The sequence below is a fragment of the Thalassophryne amazonica genome, chromosome 7 (genome assembly GCF_902500255.1).
Source record: "Thalassophryne amazonica chromosome 7, fThaAma1.1, whole genome shotgun sequence".
NCBI lineage: Eukaryota > Metazoa > Chordata > Actinopteri > Batrachoidiformes > Batrachoididae > Thalassophryne > Thalassophryne amazonica.
The window spans coordinates 82,392,127-82,412,562 of NC_047109.1; the positions used below are offsets into that span (position 1 = coordinate 82,392,127).

General features: G+C 40.4%; 1 protein-coding gene across 1 annotated transcript in view; it reads right to left on the reverse strand.

Moving 5' to 3' along the window:
* The window catches only part of LOC117514376 (phosphatidylinositol 4-phosphate 5-kinase type-1 alpha-like), a 34,746-nt gene extending 23,216 nt beyond the window's left edge, over positions 1 to 11,530 (reverse strand). The window contains exon 1 of the mRNA XM_034174804.1: positions 11,436 to 11,530. Coding sequence (XP_034030695.1) covers positions 11,436 to 11,460 — 25 coding nt within the window. The 5' untranslated portion in view covers positions 11,461 to 11,530. The remainder of the gene's footprint in view (positions 1 to 11,435) is intronic.
* Between the last annotated feature and the right edge of the window lie 8,906 nt (positions 11,531 to 20,436).

Genomic DNA, 20,436 nt, shown 5'->3' on the forward strand with positions numbered 1-20,436 from the left:
GCAGTGGAAAATATCAACTAGACATAAGTGAAAATAATGATCCGTGTCATCGGGCGACACAGGTACGGCAGGAGACATACAGCTGTTTATCATCCAAATATCACGGACAAAGTGACAACAATAACCAAAACCACTTACTTATGGAAGGAAATAGTCTCCCTTGTTCCTCCGTTTGTGACTTTGCCAACATGCGCAGCTTTCCGGCATATTCCACCTGTTTCTTGACGAGACTAAGTGAACTTCTATGCACACAAATCACTAACTTGCCCGGAATTAAATCACGCCTCCTTGTTGGCACACGGCTCAGCGCTACTGCGCGCTTTGCTGCCATCTACTGGAATAAAAGAGCATTACACCATCTGCCACACTATTACAGCACATACACCCGATAATGGTGATATTTGATAATTGCCCACGGCACCCCTGACGATCGATCACGGCACCCTAGGGATCACTGGTATAGATACATACAATGAAATTTGTCCTCTGCATTTAATCCCTCCTAATTACAGTTTGACACAGTCCAACCACTAGGAGCAGTGGGCAGCCACAATTCAGCACCCGGGGACCAACTCCAGATGTAGAGACGCTGCCTTGGTCAGGGGCAGAGAAAGGAGCAGACCCTAAATAAGCATGTTTTTGACTGTGGGAGGAAACCAGAGTGCCCAGAGGAAAACCACACAGACACTAGGAGAACATGCAAACTCCACACAGAAAGGGTGGGAAGTGATCCCACAACTTTCTTGCTGTGGGGTAAAATGGACTGCATTTATATAGTGCTTTTCCATCTGCATCAAACGCTCAAAGCGCTTTACACATCAAATGCCTCACATTCACCCCGATATCAGGCTGCTACCATGCAAGGCGCTCACTACACACCAGGAGCAACTAGGGGATTAAGGACCTTGCTCAAGGGCCCTTAGTGATTTTCCAGTCAGGCTGAGATCTGAACTGAGGATCCTCTAGTCTGAAGCCCAACGCTTAACGACTAGACTAGACCATCACCTCCTCTGAGGTACCAGCCACCGTGCCTCGAACAGGCTTTGACAATGGTGAGAGAATGGAACTGCCAGCAAGTGTGTTAAGGTTCATGGGGCAGTCATAGGGTGTGAGGTGGGGTACACTCTGGACAGGACACCAGTCTGTCACTGGACCACATATAGAGAAAGAAACACATTCACACCCGTGCACACACCTACAGACAATTTCTTAAAGTTTCCAATCCACCTAACCTGCATGTCTTTGGATATGGGAAGAAGCCCAAGCACCCAGAGGGAACCCGTGCAGACACGGGGAGAACATGCAAACTCCACACAGAAAGGCCCTAGATGGGAAGTGATCCCACCACCTTCTTGCTGTGAGGCAACAGTGCTAAACACTAAGCCACCGTGCTGCCCAATTATATACATTCATTCACTTAAATCTTTCAATAAGTGGTGTTAAAGATTCTGCTATGTCTTTTAAAACGACAAGGCCAAGGTCTATTAACTTCTCATTAATGATGATCTTGACTGACTACAGTTGGTAGTTTCTCTTCTCCAGCATAAAAAGGATGTGTCAACAACACTCTTTGGACTGACTAGAGCCCGACCGATATGGATTTTTTGAGGCCAATAGCGATAACGATATTTGGAAGAAAAAAATTCAGATAATCGATAAATCGGCTGATTTGCTGATAGCCGATGAATCAGCCGAGATATATACATATATATATATATATATATATATATATTTTTTTTTTTTTAAATGAATAAAATGTTCTTTTTTGGACCCTAAACAAAAAAGGTATGAGCTAAAACCTGAAGCTTTGTCCTCATACTGATTAACTTTATAACAGAGAAGAATTTTCAAGTTCAAAAAATGAAATCAAGAATTAAACCTTTGTGAAATTAGCAAATACATATCTTTAAAAAGAGTTGTGAAATACATCTGATCTTGTACCTGTTGTTGCTACAACTTAGATATAGGTTCAGGTTAAGGATATAGATCCTTATAAACTTACTTGTATGCTTTTGTCAGCCAATCAGTGCAGTGTGACGGCGAACTACGGGGGCCGGTGATGAACACATTTAAGCAGGGGTGTAAGCAGCTCTCAGTTGAATGGAGTCAGAGCTCCATCTACTGGACAAACGGTGCAAGGACATTTTACATTGCCGACACAAACATTATTTCAGTAACTGTTCTGTATATGAGAAATTACCTGCGTTCTATTGGCAAAATTTCGGCCGATAGTGAGTACTTTGAAAAGGGCTTATATCGGCCGGCCGATATATCAGTCGGGCTTGAGGACTGACCAATACTGACCAAATGTCGTGCTATGTGGTGCGATCTCCAACACGACATGCAGCTCATCAAGTGGAGTAAACAAGAAGTGAACAGAGCAAGTGGTGACATCAGCAGATTGCATCAGAGCGCAGCTCGTGTGAAGGGTTATAACAAGAAGTTAAATCTGTTATAAACTAGGGCTGAAACGATTAGTCGACTAACTTGAATAATTCGATTACAAAAAATGTTCGAGGCAAATTCTGTGCCTCGAAGCTTCATTTAACGTTATAGTACATATGCCAGGCCTGTGTGTGGCGCTGCAATGTCCGCAGGGAAAAAAAAAACAAAAAAACAGAAGACTGGAGCATAACAGCTCATCAAATTAGCAACGATAGCTACCACTTTTCAACGTGACACAGGGTAAAATAAAGTCTTAAGAGAAAGATGGTCCACGCTGATCATCTGAAATAGACTTACTGCGCATTTAAAGTGAAGCAGTGTGTTTATCTATTTAAAAAATAAATAAATAAATAAACCACACGGTCTGCTCTACGTGGGGAGTGACTATTGACCCGGTGGCCAGCTGCTGTCTCTCTCTGCCCAGTGTGAGAGGCTCTCAGGCCGGGCGAGTCACAGCTCTGTCCCCGGTTACATTGACAAACAGCAGAAATCCACTCTTTCTTCTGTGTTTCCCTCAGAATCACACTGTTTGACTTTTTAATTTTTGCTTTTTTGGGCAACACACAACACTTCACAAACACGGTAACTTAAATAAAATAATAATTTACAAAAACTGACTGCGAGGCTTACATGTTAATCCTCCAGCTGAAATGCATCTGCTGAATTGCAGAGAAAGAGGGATAAAAAAAAATAATAATAAATCACGCAGGGACCCAGTCCATCAACCTATATATATATATATATATATATATATATATATATATATATATAAACTTAATAATGGTTTAAATTTTACAAGTTGGAGAAAAAACAGAAAGCCACAACCCATCTCCATTTCAGTAAAATGCCAACACTTCGTTGCAGTGACAATGGGCCATTGCTTAGGGAGAGCCCTGGACTATTGATGTTGTTTAAAAACGCAGAAGTACTTTTTAATCCGATTACTCGATTAATCGCCAGAATCATCGATAGAATACTCGATTACTAAAATAATCGATAGCTGCAGCCCTATTATAAACATAAAAATAAATACTTTAACAGCTGCACACAAGAAGGAAAACACACAACCGTTTTATCAACCCATGACAGTGTTAAACAAGTCAAATAATTACCTTTTTAGATGGCTCAAAATGCTTTCTGCAACTTGTTAGGGGTGTGCACGCGAACAGCTCCGGCTGCAGCCTCCCCTGTGATTCAGGAAGTGATTAGAGCCGTTTTCAACAGCCAATTTGCAGAAAAAAAAATGATTAATCCGCCACAAAATAATTATTTTATATACGCAGCGTTCAGCGCAGAGTGTGCGGCAGCCGGTAGAACAAAGAACGGCGTCCAGCTGTGAACAAAGCGGGTGGGATCGTCACGACACAGGTTGCGTGAATCAAAAACATGCGCGTGTCAGCGCACCTTAAGGAATTCAGTGAAGATCTAAGGACAATTGCACACTTACACAACTTGGGATCATCTTTTGGAACCATTTCTAAACAAGTCTCAGTGCAAAAAGGTGAAGAATTACAGTTCATCTTTTATACATGGAAATGCTTTATCTTTGTTTACCAACTGTAAGCACATTAAATACACCCAATGTTTACAATAATTTCTTTCTTTCAGGAAGTGGCATCTGTAATTAATCCCCTTTTTAGGAAGAAGCCTGCAGCATGCGGTGTGTTACGCCTTTGAAAACTGAGTTCAGAGTGCAGCACAAATGGGCTTTTGTCTCATCAAAAAGGGACAAATCATGGTTTGTTTTTTATTTTTGCTATCCTGGCAACTCAAAAGCAAAATAGGCTAACCAAATCATGCATTCATTTAACGATGTGGCAGACGGCTTTACTCAGTAGGTGGATTGGCCCTGTCTCTCAGATATTTGACAAGTGAATGACATAAAGATACAGATACCAATATTGGTTTGGATTGGGTGGATCTCTAACAAATACAGTATATGCAGTGGGTAGGATGAGTCCAGTGTACATACAGTAAGACAGCAAAACAGACTACAACTAAAGTGACAAATGATGGCAGGCAGACCAAGTATAATGTGGTTATACCACATTTAACTAACATAACAGCTACCTATAAAAAAATAAATTAGTCAAATGATTATTTCAGTTGTTTATTTGCCATCCAAAGTAAAGCTTTTCTCCCTCCAAAACCAACACACACACACACACACACACACACACACACACACACACACACACACACACACACACACACACACACACACACACACACACACACACACACACACACACACACACACACGAATTAGACTAACCCAGTTAAAGACTGACAGGCCATGAGACAATAGAAAAACCATCTGTTCCATTCTGTATACTAAACACCCTGCCAGCATTGCTCACATGTAGCACCAGACAAACTGTCTGCAGCCTGAATAAGGCAAAAATATGTTTCATACAAAGTATGTTGATAAAATTTTCTGCCTATGCTGGATCCATACGGGATATGATCGCTTTTACTCATGCAATAAACGAAAATAGAGCACCGGGCTCAGAGTGCAAATGGAATATGTATTTAGTTCATGCACTTGAATTAAAATTTTTTAGTGGTGTTGTCAGGGTTTTTTTTTTTTTTTTTTCACAACTTTTTTGGTTTCTGAATTCTTCTTCAGATAATTTTCTCTCTGGTATGCACAATTTGTCATTGCATTTTGGCACTTGGTTTCCGACTGATAACTGGAAGATATACATAAAATTAAAATTAGAACCTCCACCAAATTTTGGTGGTGTAGGTAAATCCATAACAGAAAAATGAGAGTGATGGGGTACTTCTGACTGAGATATAATGCAAAATTTACACCAAATAGACTTTTCAATATTAAATTCAAATGTCCACAAAATCTACAATCCAAATCAAACTTTGTCAGGTGATAATGAGTGCCAGTCTGCACCTCACTTTCAAATATGAGAGTGATATAATGTAAAATATACATTAAATGGGGTTTTCAATGTTAAATGGTCACAAAATCTGTATTCTGATCTGGATAAGAATACCATCCTATATAACACTCTCAAATATGAAAGAAATTCAATCTATTTTGACAGAGTTATGAATTTTTGAAAATGCATTCAATGTTAAAGGACAGGGAGTCTTCCAATTTTCCAAGATTTTTCCTGACTTTGACATTTGACCTTGAAAATTTAATCAGTTCTTACCTATCAGGATATGAATCCTCTGTAAAAATAATGATATATGAAAAGTTGTGGGTTATAGGCTGTTCAGAAACAAACAGTGCACGTGCACGCTGTCAAGACAACGCAGCTGCAGGTGGCTTTGATAATTGGTAAAATGGACTGCATTTATATAGCGGTTTTCCATCTGCATCAGACGCTCAAAGCACTTTACAAATAATGCCTCACGTTCACCCACACAAGGCGCTCACCGCACACTGGGAGCAATAAAGGAATAAAGACCTTGCCCAAGGACCCTTAGTGATTTTCCAATCAGGCTGGGATTTGAACCGAGGATCTTCTGGTCTCAAGCCCAACGCCTTAACCACTAGGCCATCACCTCCCCTGATATTTTGATTTTGTTTAAAGCATCAAGGTCACTGTTCGCTTTGTTTTTCTTTTGTTAGTTTTGGTCTTTTATGCGCTCTGCACTCGCAGCCTTTTCGGTGATGGGAGAAGTCTAGGCTCATTCGTCCACTTTTTCTCAACGATTTGTGACATTAGACTTTTTTCCCTTCGTTCAGCGATCACCATGTGACCAGGCCTTTAGCCTGTGTGCTGTTATACCTCAATGGAAGCTCAATTTCCCCGAGGGAGTGCTCCCAAGGGATAATCTAATCTAATCTGTTTTTCACTTTCTTGTGGTATCCATGTATTTTAATGTACATTAATTTGTATTATGAGAATTATTTTAATGAATAAACTCAATCGATATCTGTTCCTTTATACAATTACAAAAGACTGCAATCAATCGGTTGCTTCTCATGTGCAAATCTGTACAATTTGATGATTCATGCTTGTTTATAGCAATATCTCTTAAAAAAAATAATCAAAACATTCAAACAACACAAGCCTCAAGGCTTTTCCAACATTTTAGTTCTAAACAGAAGCCCCGTGTACACCGCCAACCCGTTCACATTTCTAAAACCGTTTTTCCCCACTCGGCGACACACCCACCGAGGATCAAACTCTGGTTATTGGCGACTCTGTTTTGAGAAATGTGAAGTTAGCGACACCAGCAACCATAGTCAATTGTTTTCCGGGGGCACAGAGCAGGCGACATTGAAGGAAATTTGAAACTGCTGGCTAAGGCTAAACGTAAATTTGGTAAGATTGTAATTCACGTCGGCAGTAATGACACCCAGTTACACCAATCGGAGGTCACTAAAATTAACATTGAATCGGTGTGTAACTTTGCAAAAACAATGTCGGACTCTGTAGTTTCCTCTGGGCCCCTCCCCAATCGGACCGGGAGTGACATGTTTAGCCGCATGTTCTCCTTGAATTGCTCCAATTTTCTTAAATCCTCCAAACCGTGACAATCCAGGGTTGGGACCAGGAAGCAGAGTTGTAGTCTTACACACCTCTCTGCAGCTTCTCTCCCCCTGCCATCCCCTCATTACCCCATCCCTGTAGAGACGGTGTCTGCTCCCAGACCACCAATAACCAGCAAAAATCTATTTAAGCATAAAAATTCAAAAAGAAAAAATAATATAGCACATTCAACTGCACCACAGACTAAAACAGTTAAATGTAGTCTATTAAACATTAGGTCTCTCTCTTCTAAGTCCCTGTTGGTAAATGATATAATAATTGATCAACATATTGATTTATTCTGCCTTACAGAAACCTGGTTACAGCAGGATGAATATGTTAGTTTAAATGAGTCAACACCCCCGAGTCACACTAACTGTCAGAATGCTCGTAGCACGGGCCGAGGCGGAGGATTAGCAGCAATCTTCCATTCCAGCTTATTAATTAATCAAAAACCCAGACAGAGCTTTAATTCATTTGAAAGCTTGACTCTTAGTCTTGTCCATCCAAATTGGAAGTCCCAAAAACCAGTTTTATTTGTTATTATCTATCGTCCACCTGGTCGTTACTGTGAGTTTCTCTGTGAATTTTCAGACCTTTTGTCTGACTTAGTGCTTAGCTCAGATAAGATAATTATAGTGGGCGATTTTAACATCCACACAGATGCTGAGAATGACAGCCTCAACACTGCATTTAATCTATTATTAGACTCTATTGGCTTTGCTCAAAATGTAAATGAGTCCACCCACCACTTTAATCATATCTTAGATCTTGTTCTGACTTATGGTATGGAAATAGAAGACTTAACAGTATTCCCTGAAAACTCCCTTCTGTCTGATCATTTCTTAATGACATTTACATTTACTCTGATGGACTACCCAGCAGTGGGGAATAAGTTTCATTACACTAGAAGTCTTTCAGAAAGCGCTGTAACTAGGTTTAAGGATATGATTCCTTCTTTATGTTCTCTAATGCCATATACCAACACAGTGCAGAGTAGCTACCTAAACTCTGTAAGTGAGATAGAGTATCTCGTCAATAGTTTTACATCCTCATTGAAGACAACTTTGGATGCTGTAGCTCCTCTGAAAAAGAGAGCTTTAACTCAGAAGTGCCTGACTCCATGGTATAACTCACAAACTCGTAGCTTAAAGCAGATAACCCGTAAGTTGGAGAGGAAATGGCGTCTCACTAATTTAGAAGATCTTCACTTAGCCTGGAAAAAGAGTCTGTTGCTCTATAAAAAAGCCCTCCGTAAAGCTAGGACATCTTTCTACTCATCACTAATTGAAGAAAATAAAAACAACCCCAGGTTTCTTTTCAGCACTGTAGCCAGGCTGACAAAGAGTCAGAGCTCTATTGAGCTGAGTATTCCATTAACTTTAACTAGTAATGACTTCATGACTTTCTTTGCTAACAAAATTTTAACTATTAGAGAAAAAATTACTCATAACCATCCCAAAGACGTATCGTTATCTTTGGCTGCTTTCAGTGATGCCGGTATTTGGTTAGACTCTTTCTTTCCAATTGTTCTGTCTGAGTTATTTTCATTAGTTACTTCATCCAAACCATCAACATGTTTATTAGACCCCATTCCTACCAGGCTGCTCAAGGAAGCCCTACCATTATTTAATGCTTCGATCTTAAATATGATCAATCTATCTTTGTTAGTTGGCTATGTACCACAGGCTTTTAAGGTGGCAGTAATTAAACCATTACTTAAAAAGCCATCACTTGACCCAGCTATCTTAGCTAATTATAGGCCAATCTCCAACCTTCCTTTTCTCTCAAAAATTCTTGAAAGGGTAGTTGTAAAACAGCTAACTGATCATCTGCAGAGGAATGGTCTATTTGAAGAGTTTCAGTCAGGTTTTAGAATTCATCATAGTACAGAAACAGCATTAGTGAAGGTTACAAATGATCTTCTTATGGTCTCGGACAGTGGACTCATCTCTGTGCTTGTTCTGTTAGACCTCAGTGCTGCTTTTGATACTGTTGACCATAAAATTTTATTACAGAGATTAGAGCATGCCATAGGTATTAAAGGCACTGCGCTGCGGTGGTTTGAATCATATTTGTCTAATAGATTACAATTTGTTCATGTAAATGGGGAATCTTCTTCAATCAATCAATCAATCAATTTTTTTTATATAGCGCCAAATCACAACAAACAGTTGCCCCAAGGCGCTTTATATTGTAAGGCAAGGCCATACAATAATTATGTAAAACCCCAACGGTCAAAACGACCCCCTGTGAGCAAGCACTTGGCTACAGTGGAAAGGAAAAACTCCCTTTTAACAGAAGAAACCTCCAGCAAAACCAGGCTCAGGGAGGGGCAGTCCTCTGCTGGGACTGGTTGGGGCTGAGGGAGAGAACCAGGAAAAAGACATGCTGTGGAGGGGAGCAGAGATCGATCACTAATGATTAAATGCAGAGTGGTGCATACAGAGCAAAAAGAGAAAGAAACAGTGCATCATGGGAACCCCCCAGCAGTCTACATCTATAGCAGCATAACTAAGGGATGGTTCAGGGTCACCTGATCCAGCCCTAACTATAAGCTTTAGGAAAAAGGAAAGTTTTAAGCCTAATCTTAAAAGTAGAGAGGGTGTCTGTCTCCCTGATCTGAATTGGGAGCTGGTTTCACAGACTAAAGTTAATTATGGAGTTCCACAAGGTTCTGTGCTAGGACCAATTTTATTCACTTTATACATGCTTCCCTTAGGCAGTATTATTAGACGGTATTGCTTAAATTTTCATTGTTACGCAGATGATACCCAGCTTTATCTATCCATGAAGCCAGAGGACACACACCAATTAGCTAAACTGCAGGATTGTCTTACAGACATAAAGACATGGATGACCTCTAATTTCCTGCTTTTAAACTCAGACAAAACTGAAGTTATTGTACTTGGCCCCACAAATCTTAGAAACATGGTGTCTAACCAGATCCTTACTCTGGATGGCATTACCCTGACCTCTAGTAATACTGTGAGAAATCTTGGAGTCATTTTTGATCAGGATATGTCATTCAAAGCGCATATTAAACAAATATGTAGGACTGCTTTTTTGCATTTACGCAATATCTCTAAAATTAGAAAGGTCTTGTCTCAGAGTGATGCTGAAAAACTAATTCATGCATTTATTTCCTCTAGGCTGGACTATTGCAATTCATTATTATCAGGTTGTCCTAAAAGTTCCCTAAAAAGCCTTCAGTTAATTCAAAATGCTGCAGCTAGAGTACTAACGGGGACTAGAAGGAGAGAGCATATCTCACCCATATTGGCCTCTCTTCATTGGCTTCCTGTTAATTCTAGAATAGAATTTAAAATTCTTCTTCTTACTTATAAGGTTTTGAATAATCAGGTCCCATCTTATCTTAGGGACCTCGTAGTACCATATCACCCCAATAGAGCGCTTCGCTCTCAGACTGCAGGCTTACTTGTAGTTCCTAGGGTTTGTAAGAGTAGAATGGGAGGCAGAGCCTTCAGCTTTCAGGCTCCTCTCCTGTGGAACCAGCTCCCAATTCAGATCAGGGAGACAGACACCCTCTCTACTTTTAAGATTAGGCTTAAAACTTTCCTTTTTGCTAAAGCTTATAGTTAGGGCTGGATCAGGTGACCCTGAACCATCCCTTAGTTATGCTGCTATAGATGTAGACTGCTGGGGGGTTCCCATGATGCACTGTTTCTTTCTCTTTTTGCTCTGTATGCACCACTCTGCATTTAATCATTAGTGATCGATCTCTGCTCCCCTCCACAGCATGTCTTTTTCCTGGTTCTCTCCCTCAGCCCCAACCAGTCCCAGCAGAAGACTGCCCCTCCCTGAGCCTGGTTCTGCTGGAGGTTTCTTCCTGTTAAAAGGGAGTTTTTCCTTCCCACTGTAGGCAAGTGCTTGCTCACAGGGGGTCGTTTTGACCGTTGGGGTTTTACATAATTATTGTATGGCCTTGCCTTACAATATAAAGCGCCTTGGGGCAACTGTTTGTTGTGATTTGGCGCTATATAAAAAAAAAATTGATTGATTGATTGATTGATTTTTCGTGACCCGGCTTGAATTAATGACGTGACTTCCGGTAAGACAGTTGGCTACGTATGGATAGAATTTCATATAATCCTTACATCGGTGATTGTTCATTTAATATTAACGAGGGAACGTGTTTACCTCACAGGCTAGCTAACGCAGTCCTGTAAACCAACGTTAACTGCTTTCGGACCAACCGCTTTTCAGGAATGATTCATAAACATGTTATTCCCATCAGTTTATGTCTTATATAACGACAATGTTTGTGGGTTTGCTATGTTGTGCCTGCAACTACACGGATTAGCCATTGGCAGCACTGGACGCTAGTTAGCCAGCTACTTTAGCCGCCGTCATAAAAAAACCCAATCACACAGTTTTCATCTCATCGCCACAGAAAGTCACACGGAACCAGATGTATGCTCATTCCGCTAAGACAGTAAAGTAGTAATATCCATCACATAGAGATACCTGTCGTAGCTGCTCCAGTCGCCATTACGACTTGAATGCTCACATCACAGACCACCGACTGATTCTCACATCGAGAGTCTGCAGCGCAGCGCCCCGAGTGGACAAAAGTGGAATAGATTCAGATTCGCTGCCTTTGCTTCCTCTTCTTCTTTGTCTTTCGGCTGTTCCCGTTAGGGGTCGCCACAGCAGATCAATCGTTTCCATTTCACCCTGTCCTCTGTATCTTCCTCTGTCACACCAACCACCTGCATGTCCTCTCTCAGCACATCCATGAACCTCCTCTTTGGTCTCCCTCTTCTCCTCCTGCCTGGTGGCTCCATCCTCAGCATCCTTCTCCCTATATACCCTGGGTCCCTCCTCTGCACATGTCCAAAACATCTCAATCTCGCCTCTCTGACTTTGTCTCCAAACCGTCCCACCTGAGCTGTCCCTCTGATATGTTCATTTCTAATCTTGTCCATTCTTGTCACTCCCAAAGAGAATCTCAACATCTTCAGCTCTGCCACCTCCATCTCTGCCTCCTGTCTTTTTGTTAGTGCCACTGTCTCTAAACCATACAACATAGCTGGTCTCACTACTGTTTTGTAAACTTTCCCCTTCACTCTTGCTGATTTTCTTCGGTCACAAATCACTCCTGCCACCTTTCTCCACCCACTCCACCCTGCCTGCACTCTCTTCTTCACCTCTCTACCACACTCTCCATTACTTTGAACAGTTGACCCCAAATATTTAAACTCATCTACTTTCACCACTTCTACTCCTTGTAACTGCACTATTCCACTGGGATCCCTCTCATTCACACACATGTACTCAGTCTTGCTTCTAATGACTTTCATTCCCCTTCTCTCCAAAGCATATCTCCACTTCTCCAGACTAGACTCAACTTGCTCTCTACTCTCACTACAGATCACAATGTCATCTGCAAACACCATGGGGACTCCTGTCTGATCTCATCTGTCAACCTGTCCATCACCACTGCAAACAAGAAAGGACTCAGAGCTGATCCTTGGTGTAATCCCACCTCCACCTTGAATGAGTCTGTCATTCCGACTGCGCATCTCACCGCTGTCACACTATTCTTGTACATGTCCTGCACTACCCTAACATACTTCTCTGCCACTCCAGACTTCCTCATACAATGCCACAACTCTTCTCTTGGCACCCTATCATAAGCTTTTTCTAAGTCCACAAACACACAGTGTAACTCTTTCTGGCCTTCTCTGTACTTTTCCAACAGTATTCTCAGAGCAAACATTGCATCTGTAGTGCTCTTTCTTGGCATGAAACCATATTGCTGCTCACAGATCTTCACCTGTTTTCTAAGCCTAGCTTCTACTACTCTTTCCCATAACTTCATGCTGTGGCTGATCAGCTTTATGCCTCTGTAGTTACTGCAGCTCTGCACATCACCCTTGTTCTTGAAAATAGGAACCAGCACACTTCGTCTCCACTCCTCAGGCATCCTCTCACTTTCCAAGATTTTATTAAACAATCTGGTTAGAAACTCTACTGCCATCTCTCCTAGACATTTCCATGCCTCCATTGGAATGTCATCTGGACCAACTGCCTTTCCACTCTTCATCCTCTTCATAGCAGCCCTCACTTCTTCCTTGCTAATCTCTTTTACTTCCTGATTTACTCTCACCACATCATCCAGCCTTTTCTCTCGCTCATTTTCTTTATTCATCAACTCTTCAAAATATTCCCTCCACCTTCTCAGCACACACTCCTCACTTGTCAGCACATTACCATGTGCATCTTTTACCACCCTAAACTGCTGCACATCCTTTCCAGCTCTGTCCCTTTGTCTGGCCAATCGGTACAAGTCCTTTTCTCCTTCCTTACTATTCAACTTCTTGTACAGCTCGCAATATGCCTTTTCCTTTGCTTTTGCCACTTCTCTTCTCGCCTTACGCCGCATCTCCTTGTACTCCTGTCTACTTTCTTCGTCTCTCCGACTATCCCAAAACTTTTTCGCCATCCTCTTTCTCCTTATGCTTTCCTGGACCTCTTCATTCCACCACCAAGTCTCCTTGTCTTCCTTCCACTGTCCAGATGTCATACCCAGTACTGCCCTAGCTGTCTCCCTCACCACATCTGCAGTACTTTTCCAGTTGTCCAAAATTGCTTCCCCTCCAACTAGTGCTTCTCTCACCTGCTTGCTAAATTTCACACAACAGTCTTCCTCCTTCAGCTTCCACCATCTGATCCTTTGTTGAGCTCTCACTCTCTTCTTCTTCTTTACCTCTAAAGTCATCCTACAAAAGACCATCCTATGCTGTCTAGTGACACTCTCTCCTGCTACCACCTTACAGTCTCTGATTTCTTTTAGCTTGCATCTCCTATAAAGAATATAGTCCACCTGTGTGCACCTTCCTCCACTCTTATATGTTACCCTGTGCTCCTCCCTTTTCTTAAAGTAGGTATTCACCACAGCCATTTCCATCCTTTTTGCAAAATCAACTACCATCTGTCCTTCCCCATTCCTATCCTTGATACCATATCTACCCATTACTTCCTCATCGCCTCTGTTCCCTTCACCAACATGCCCATTGAAGTCTGCTCCTATCACCACTCTTTCATGCTTGGGCACACTCTTCACCACCTCATCTAACACACTCCAGAAATCTTCTCTGCCTTTGCTGCTGCTGGAAAATCGACGATTTATATATATATATATATATATATATATAGGGTTGGGTAGGATTACTTTGAAGGAATACATGTGGATTACATGTATGTATGTATGTATGTATGTATGTACAAACATTTGGATTACTTGTAATCTGATTACTTTTGGATTACATTTCAAAGTAATCCTACCCAACCTTGTATATATATATATATATATATATATATATATATATATATATATATAGAGAGAGAGAGAGAGAGAGAGAGAGAGAGAGAGAGAGAGAGAGAGAGAGAGAGAGAGAGAGTGAGGAAAATAAGTATTTGAACACCCTGCGATTTTGCAAGTTCTCCCACTTAGAAATCATGGAGGGGTCTTAAATTTTCATCTTAGGTGCATGTCCACTGTGAGAGACATAATCTAAAAAGAAAGATCCGGAAATCACAATGTATGATTTTTTAAATTTATTTGTATGTTACTGCTGCAAATAAGTATTTGAACACTTACCAACCAGCAATAATTCTGGCTCACACAGACCTGTTAATTTTTCTTTAAGAAGCCCTCTTATTCTGCACTCTTTACCTGTATTAATTGCACCTGTTTGAACTTGTTACCTGTATAAAAGACACCTGTTCACACACTCAATCAATCACACTCCAACCTGTCCACCATAGCCAAGACCAAAGAGCTGTCTAAGGACACCAGGGACAAAACTGTAGACCTGCACAAGGCTGGGATGGACTACAGGACAACAGGCAAGCAGCTTGGTAGAAGACAACTGTTATGATTATTTATTAGAAAGTGAAAGAAACACAAGATGACTGTCAATCTCCCTCGGTCTGGGATTCCATGCAAGATCTCACTTTGTGGGGTAAGGATTATTCTGAGAAAGCTCAGAACTACGCAGGAGGACCTGGTCAATGACCTGAAGAGAGCTGGGACCACAGCCACAAAGATTACATTAGTAACACATGATGCTGTCATGGTTTAAAATCCTGCAGGGCAGCAAGGTCCCCCTGCTCAAGCCAGCACATGTCCAGGCCCATTTGAAGTTCACCAGTGACCATCTGGATGATCCAGAGGAGCCATGGGAGAAGGTCATGTGGTCAGATGAGACCAGAATAGAGCTTTTTGGAATCAACTCCACTTACCATGTTTAGAGGATGAGAACAACCCCAAGAAAACATCACAACCGTGAAGCATGGGGGTGGAAACCTCATACTCTGGGGGTGCTCTTCTGCAAAGGGGACAGGATGACTGCACCGTATTGAAGGGAGGATGGATGGGGTCATGTATTGCGAGATTTTGGCAAACAACCTCCTTCCCTCAGTAAGAGCATTGAAGATGGGTCATGGCTGGGTCTTCCAGCATGACAATGACCCCAAACACACAGCCAGGGCAACTAAGGAGGGGCTCCTAAAGAAGCATTTCAAGGTCCTGGAGTGGCCTGGCCAGTCTCCAGACCTGAACTCAATAGAAAATCTTTGGAGGGAGCTGAAACTCCAAACCTGAAAGATTTGGAGAAGATCTGTGTGGAGGAGTGGACCAAAATCCCCGCTGCAGTGTGTGCAAACCTGGTGAAAAACTACAGGAAACATTTGACCTCTGTAATGGCAGACAAAGGCTACTGTACCAAATATTAACATTGATTTTCACAGGTGTCCAAATACTTATTTGCAGCAGCAACATACAAATAAATTATTAAAAAATCATACATTGTGATTTCCGGATTTTTCTTTTTAGATTATGTCTCTCACAGTGGACATGCACCTAAGATGAAAATTTCAGATCCCTCCATGATTTGTAAGTGGGAGAACTTGCAAAACCGCATATATATATATATATATATATATATATATATATATATATATATATATACCGTCAATTATAAATATATTGAGTTGTAAAGTTGTGTGTGTGTGTATATATACACAATTTTACAACTTGTAAAGTCGAGTTCAACATCCAAAACTTGTAAGAGCTCTTTATGTTAAAGAAAGGTAGCAAGTGGGCATAACTAAACGGGGCTGCAATGTTTTAGAGTGTAGGATTCATTCCATAACATCTGCCTTTCTCTGTTGGTTGTCAAAAGTAAGAATTAAAAGGATTTTGTTTCACCAAAACAGATCAAATCCAGGCTTGCATCTCAGATGTACCTTCTGGCAATTTGAAGCTAAACTTACAGGTCTTCTTTTTAAGAAAATCCTCCTCTATATCACTTCATCATGAAGATGGATAACTGGTGATACAAAATGCAAAGTTTGCACTGTGCATAATTTCTCCAATCACAGTCACGTAAGCCCATAACTTCTTCTGGGTTGTCTGGGTGTTTTGGTGGCTTTCCTCACTCTTCTACTTCTTGCACAGTCACTCAGTTTTTGAGAACTGTCTCCACCATGCAGATTTACCATAAAGTGCCATACTGTTTGTATTTCTTTGTAATTATTGTAAATAAAGTCCAAGATATATTTAGTGGCAGCTTTACCATCAGAGAGCCTCGTCCACAACTACCACAAAAGACTCCAAGCTGTCATTGATGTTAAAGGGGGCAATACACAGTATTAAGAACAGTGGTAAACTTTTGATCAGGGTCACAACTGGGCTTTGATTTGGGCACAACTGTAGATATCCTAAAAGCAAAAACAATATTTTTTATATACTAGCTAATTGTAGGGAAGCCGGGGCACAGTGGATCAGAAATGTTGTTTTGTGGCAGCATAAGCACATTATGCATAGGTTTCGGTCATTCTATTGTGGATTTAATACAGCAAATTATTGTTTATAAGGCTGTGTTATTTATGTCTCCCCAAGTGTAATTTACAGGTGTTTAAAATCGACTTAAACATTTTTGATTTCATTTTTCATTTTAATTTCATTTATTTATTTCATTCATTTAAAAGAAGAAAAAAAAAAACAGAAAAGCAGAAATAAAGCATCTCAATTACCAGAATGAAAAGGAGCAGAGAGAAGAACAAGTCTTATATTTTCTGCCCCTTTTTACAATACAATCTTTCAATATCCAGCGTCATTATTCGACATTAACAGATTGTATTTCTTTAACTTGTCACATACCACTGACTTATTTCATAATTATGAGCATTATTTAGTAGATTACATCTCTGACAGGTTACATTGTTAAACTTAAAACATTTTAAACATTATGAACAAATTACCTTTTTGACTTCCTTACAGCCCACTGACTTATTTCATAGTTTCATACTTACTTAATACATCTAGTTTAGTACGTTTTTTAAATAATTTAAGCGACCTTAATTCTTTAATTTCTTTGTTGAGATTGTTCCATAATTTTACACCATTTACTGCAATACTCCGTTCCTTTACTTTGGTTCTAAATCTTGGTTTTCTAAAGACTTCTATTTTTTTCAATTTATAACTACTTACTCTTTTCTCAAATATATTGTTGTGTGTTGGGGGGTGTGGCTGGATATTTTGGTGTTCTTTTCTTTTCTTTGCTCTCCAGGTGGCATGAAAGCTGATTTGTCTGTGGAGAAGGTGCTGGCTGAAGAGTCCTTCACCCTCATCAACATCATGTGTAGCACCTGTGAATGGTGCTCACGTGCAGCCTTAAAGACTTTCAGCTGAAGCAGATAATTAGATGGCGTTCTGCATTTAAGTCATGTGTGATTCAAGCAGAATTGCCGGGAACTCGACCTTGTGATGTTCGTTTGTGAGACGCTGAGGACCGCGCCTGGGTTTGACACATCGTGCCTCTGAGGGAAGAAGGGTGAGGGACACATGCTGTCAGCACACATCAGAGGTGATTAATTGTTTGACTAATTGTTGATAGTAACTTGGTATTTTGTTACGCAGTATATTTGAATTGTGATGAGAGTTGTGCAGCTCGCTTCTCACTGCTGTGGCGTGCGGACCGGTCATCCTCCACCTGTTGTGAGAAGCTGCTCATTTGCATAAAGCTTAAAATACAGACCTGAATGTGTTGCTGATAGTGTGTGTCTTTTGAAGGATATTAGTTGTAACTGCTGACTTACCTCACCTCTTCTATCCTTCGCAGAGAGTCGGTTTGTCGTGTCCACCTGGGGGGTGTTTGGCGGTAATAGTGAGTCCAGAAGCGCCGGGCTTCGATCCTTTTGGGCGCTGGAGAGCGTGCCAGCCTTCACTCCACCAGAAGGACGCTATTTCTGTTTTTACACTTTTTATGCACTCGTGGGTGAAATAAATATATTGTCTTTGGAAGCGCTTTTCTGGTTGTTTGTAGCGCTGGGTTCCGTCTGACGCAGGTCCGCTCCTCAACCCGCGTCGACACAACATATATTTTGAATGTTTGTTGGTAAAGCATTTTTATTAGCTTGGTACATTGTTTGTAATATTTTCAAATCAACCAAATCACGAAATTTAAGTACCCTATACTTAATGAACAATGGATTAGATGGATCTCTAAAACCACTGTTGCTAATCACCCTTAAAGCCCTTTTCTGCAGAATAAACAAAGGTTGTATATAAGTTGTATATGTTGATCCCCAGATTTCTACACAATAAGTTAAATATGGGAAAATCAATGAATTGTACAATGTTAATAAGCCATAACTATTTAATGAATATTTTAATTTATGCAAAACAGCAATGGCTTTCACTATTTTTCCTTTTATGTAATTTATGTGTGACTTCCATGTAAGATCTTCATCAATCATGACTCCTAAAAATTTCGTTTCTTTTACCCTTTGTATATCCATTCCATCTATTTGTAATGACACGGTTTTTTTTTTTGCTCTGTCATTAAACAATATGAAATTTGTCTTATTAATATTTAGTGACAGTCTGTTTATATCAAACCAATGTTTAACCTTTTCCAATTCTGTATTTATCACTTGTGCTGCTTCCTGTATATCTGATCCAGAGTAAAACAGCGTTGTATCATCAGCAAATAAAATGCTACCAAGCACATTAGATAATTCACAAAATCATTGATATACAAAATAAACAGTTTGGGTCCAAGTACCAAGATTCACTGTGCCCTGGACACGATGTCACGGGCACAGTGAATCAGTGTCTGGGGCACAGTGAATCAACTTAGAATATAATGAAAAAACACAATTATAAAGATTTCTTCAAAATTATTAAATATATGCTGATGCATATACAAACTATAATCCAGCAAACCAGCTATGTAATGTGTGAGTGTCTTATATAGTGATATAAGTCCTTTAGAAACTATTATAAATACAACTGTCATAATTTCTGTTCAAATGTGAAAACTGTTTATATACACAAATTATAGAAATAATTCATGGAAAAATAAATGTATAAGCTTCAACAAGTAATATTTGTCATCCACTTGATACTGGGGCTTAGTAAATCACTTTGTAGACTGATTCACTGTGACCCGATTTACTGTGCCCTGGGTGCATGTGACACACACGAGTCATGTTATCAAATAGCTGATAGTCTGGGGAAGACATTAAAAAAAATGTACTTTTGATAGGAAAAAACTGACTTCACTTGCCACTTAGTTTTACCCTTAATGTAACCAAAAACAAAACTAATAAGGGCGATGTCTTTATGCATAAAAATATGGCATAACTGCTGCAAATATATACGTAGTTTTGCAGATATAGCTACTGACTCACTGTGTCCCTGATTCACCGTGCCCTGGGTTCCCCTACACATGGGTGTGACACTGTAAGGACTATGGCAAGCTGACATTTGACCCCAATGATCTAAACTCAAATGATTGGCTTCTGACTGAACTGGTGTGTGTGTGTGTGTGTGTGTGTGCGCCACATTTTGGCAAAAGCAGGTTGAAAATCAAATTCCATGACCTTTTCCTTTGCCAGAATTTATTTTTTAAGGGCACAGTCAGCCTTCATTGACATACCGAGCTTGGTAATAAGCAACAAAAGGACCTGGGAGGAGGCCAAGAGACACACAGACAGACACAATCTTGTACCCAATGATTCACTTTTAGTAAATTTGATCTCACCCAGGTACTTCCAGAACCCACCCACATAGTATATGTGCCAGGTTTGGTGGACACTGGAAGCAAAATTTTGGCCTTTGACCTGAATGACCTTGGGCCTTTGCCAAAACAAACATCCACATTCCAAGTTTGTGGAAATTAGATAAAAGACCTGGAGCAGTAGAGGAACAAACAGACAAATTGCAGGACGAAGTAACATATCATAGTTTGTTTTAAAGAAAATTCCCCCATTTCACATTTAACCCAACTAACAGTCCACAATATAAATCTTTTTAGTTTTACCCCAGGCCAAAATATCACCATCAGGTATTGCGAAGACTTTGAGTCCGTCCGTCTGGGGTCAGTATAAATCCAGTCCTATTACTGCCAGGGTCTTCAAATTCACAGGGAACATCCTTGGGACACAGACCTTG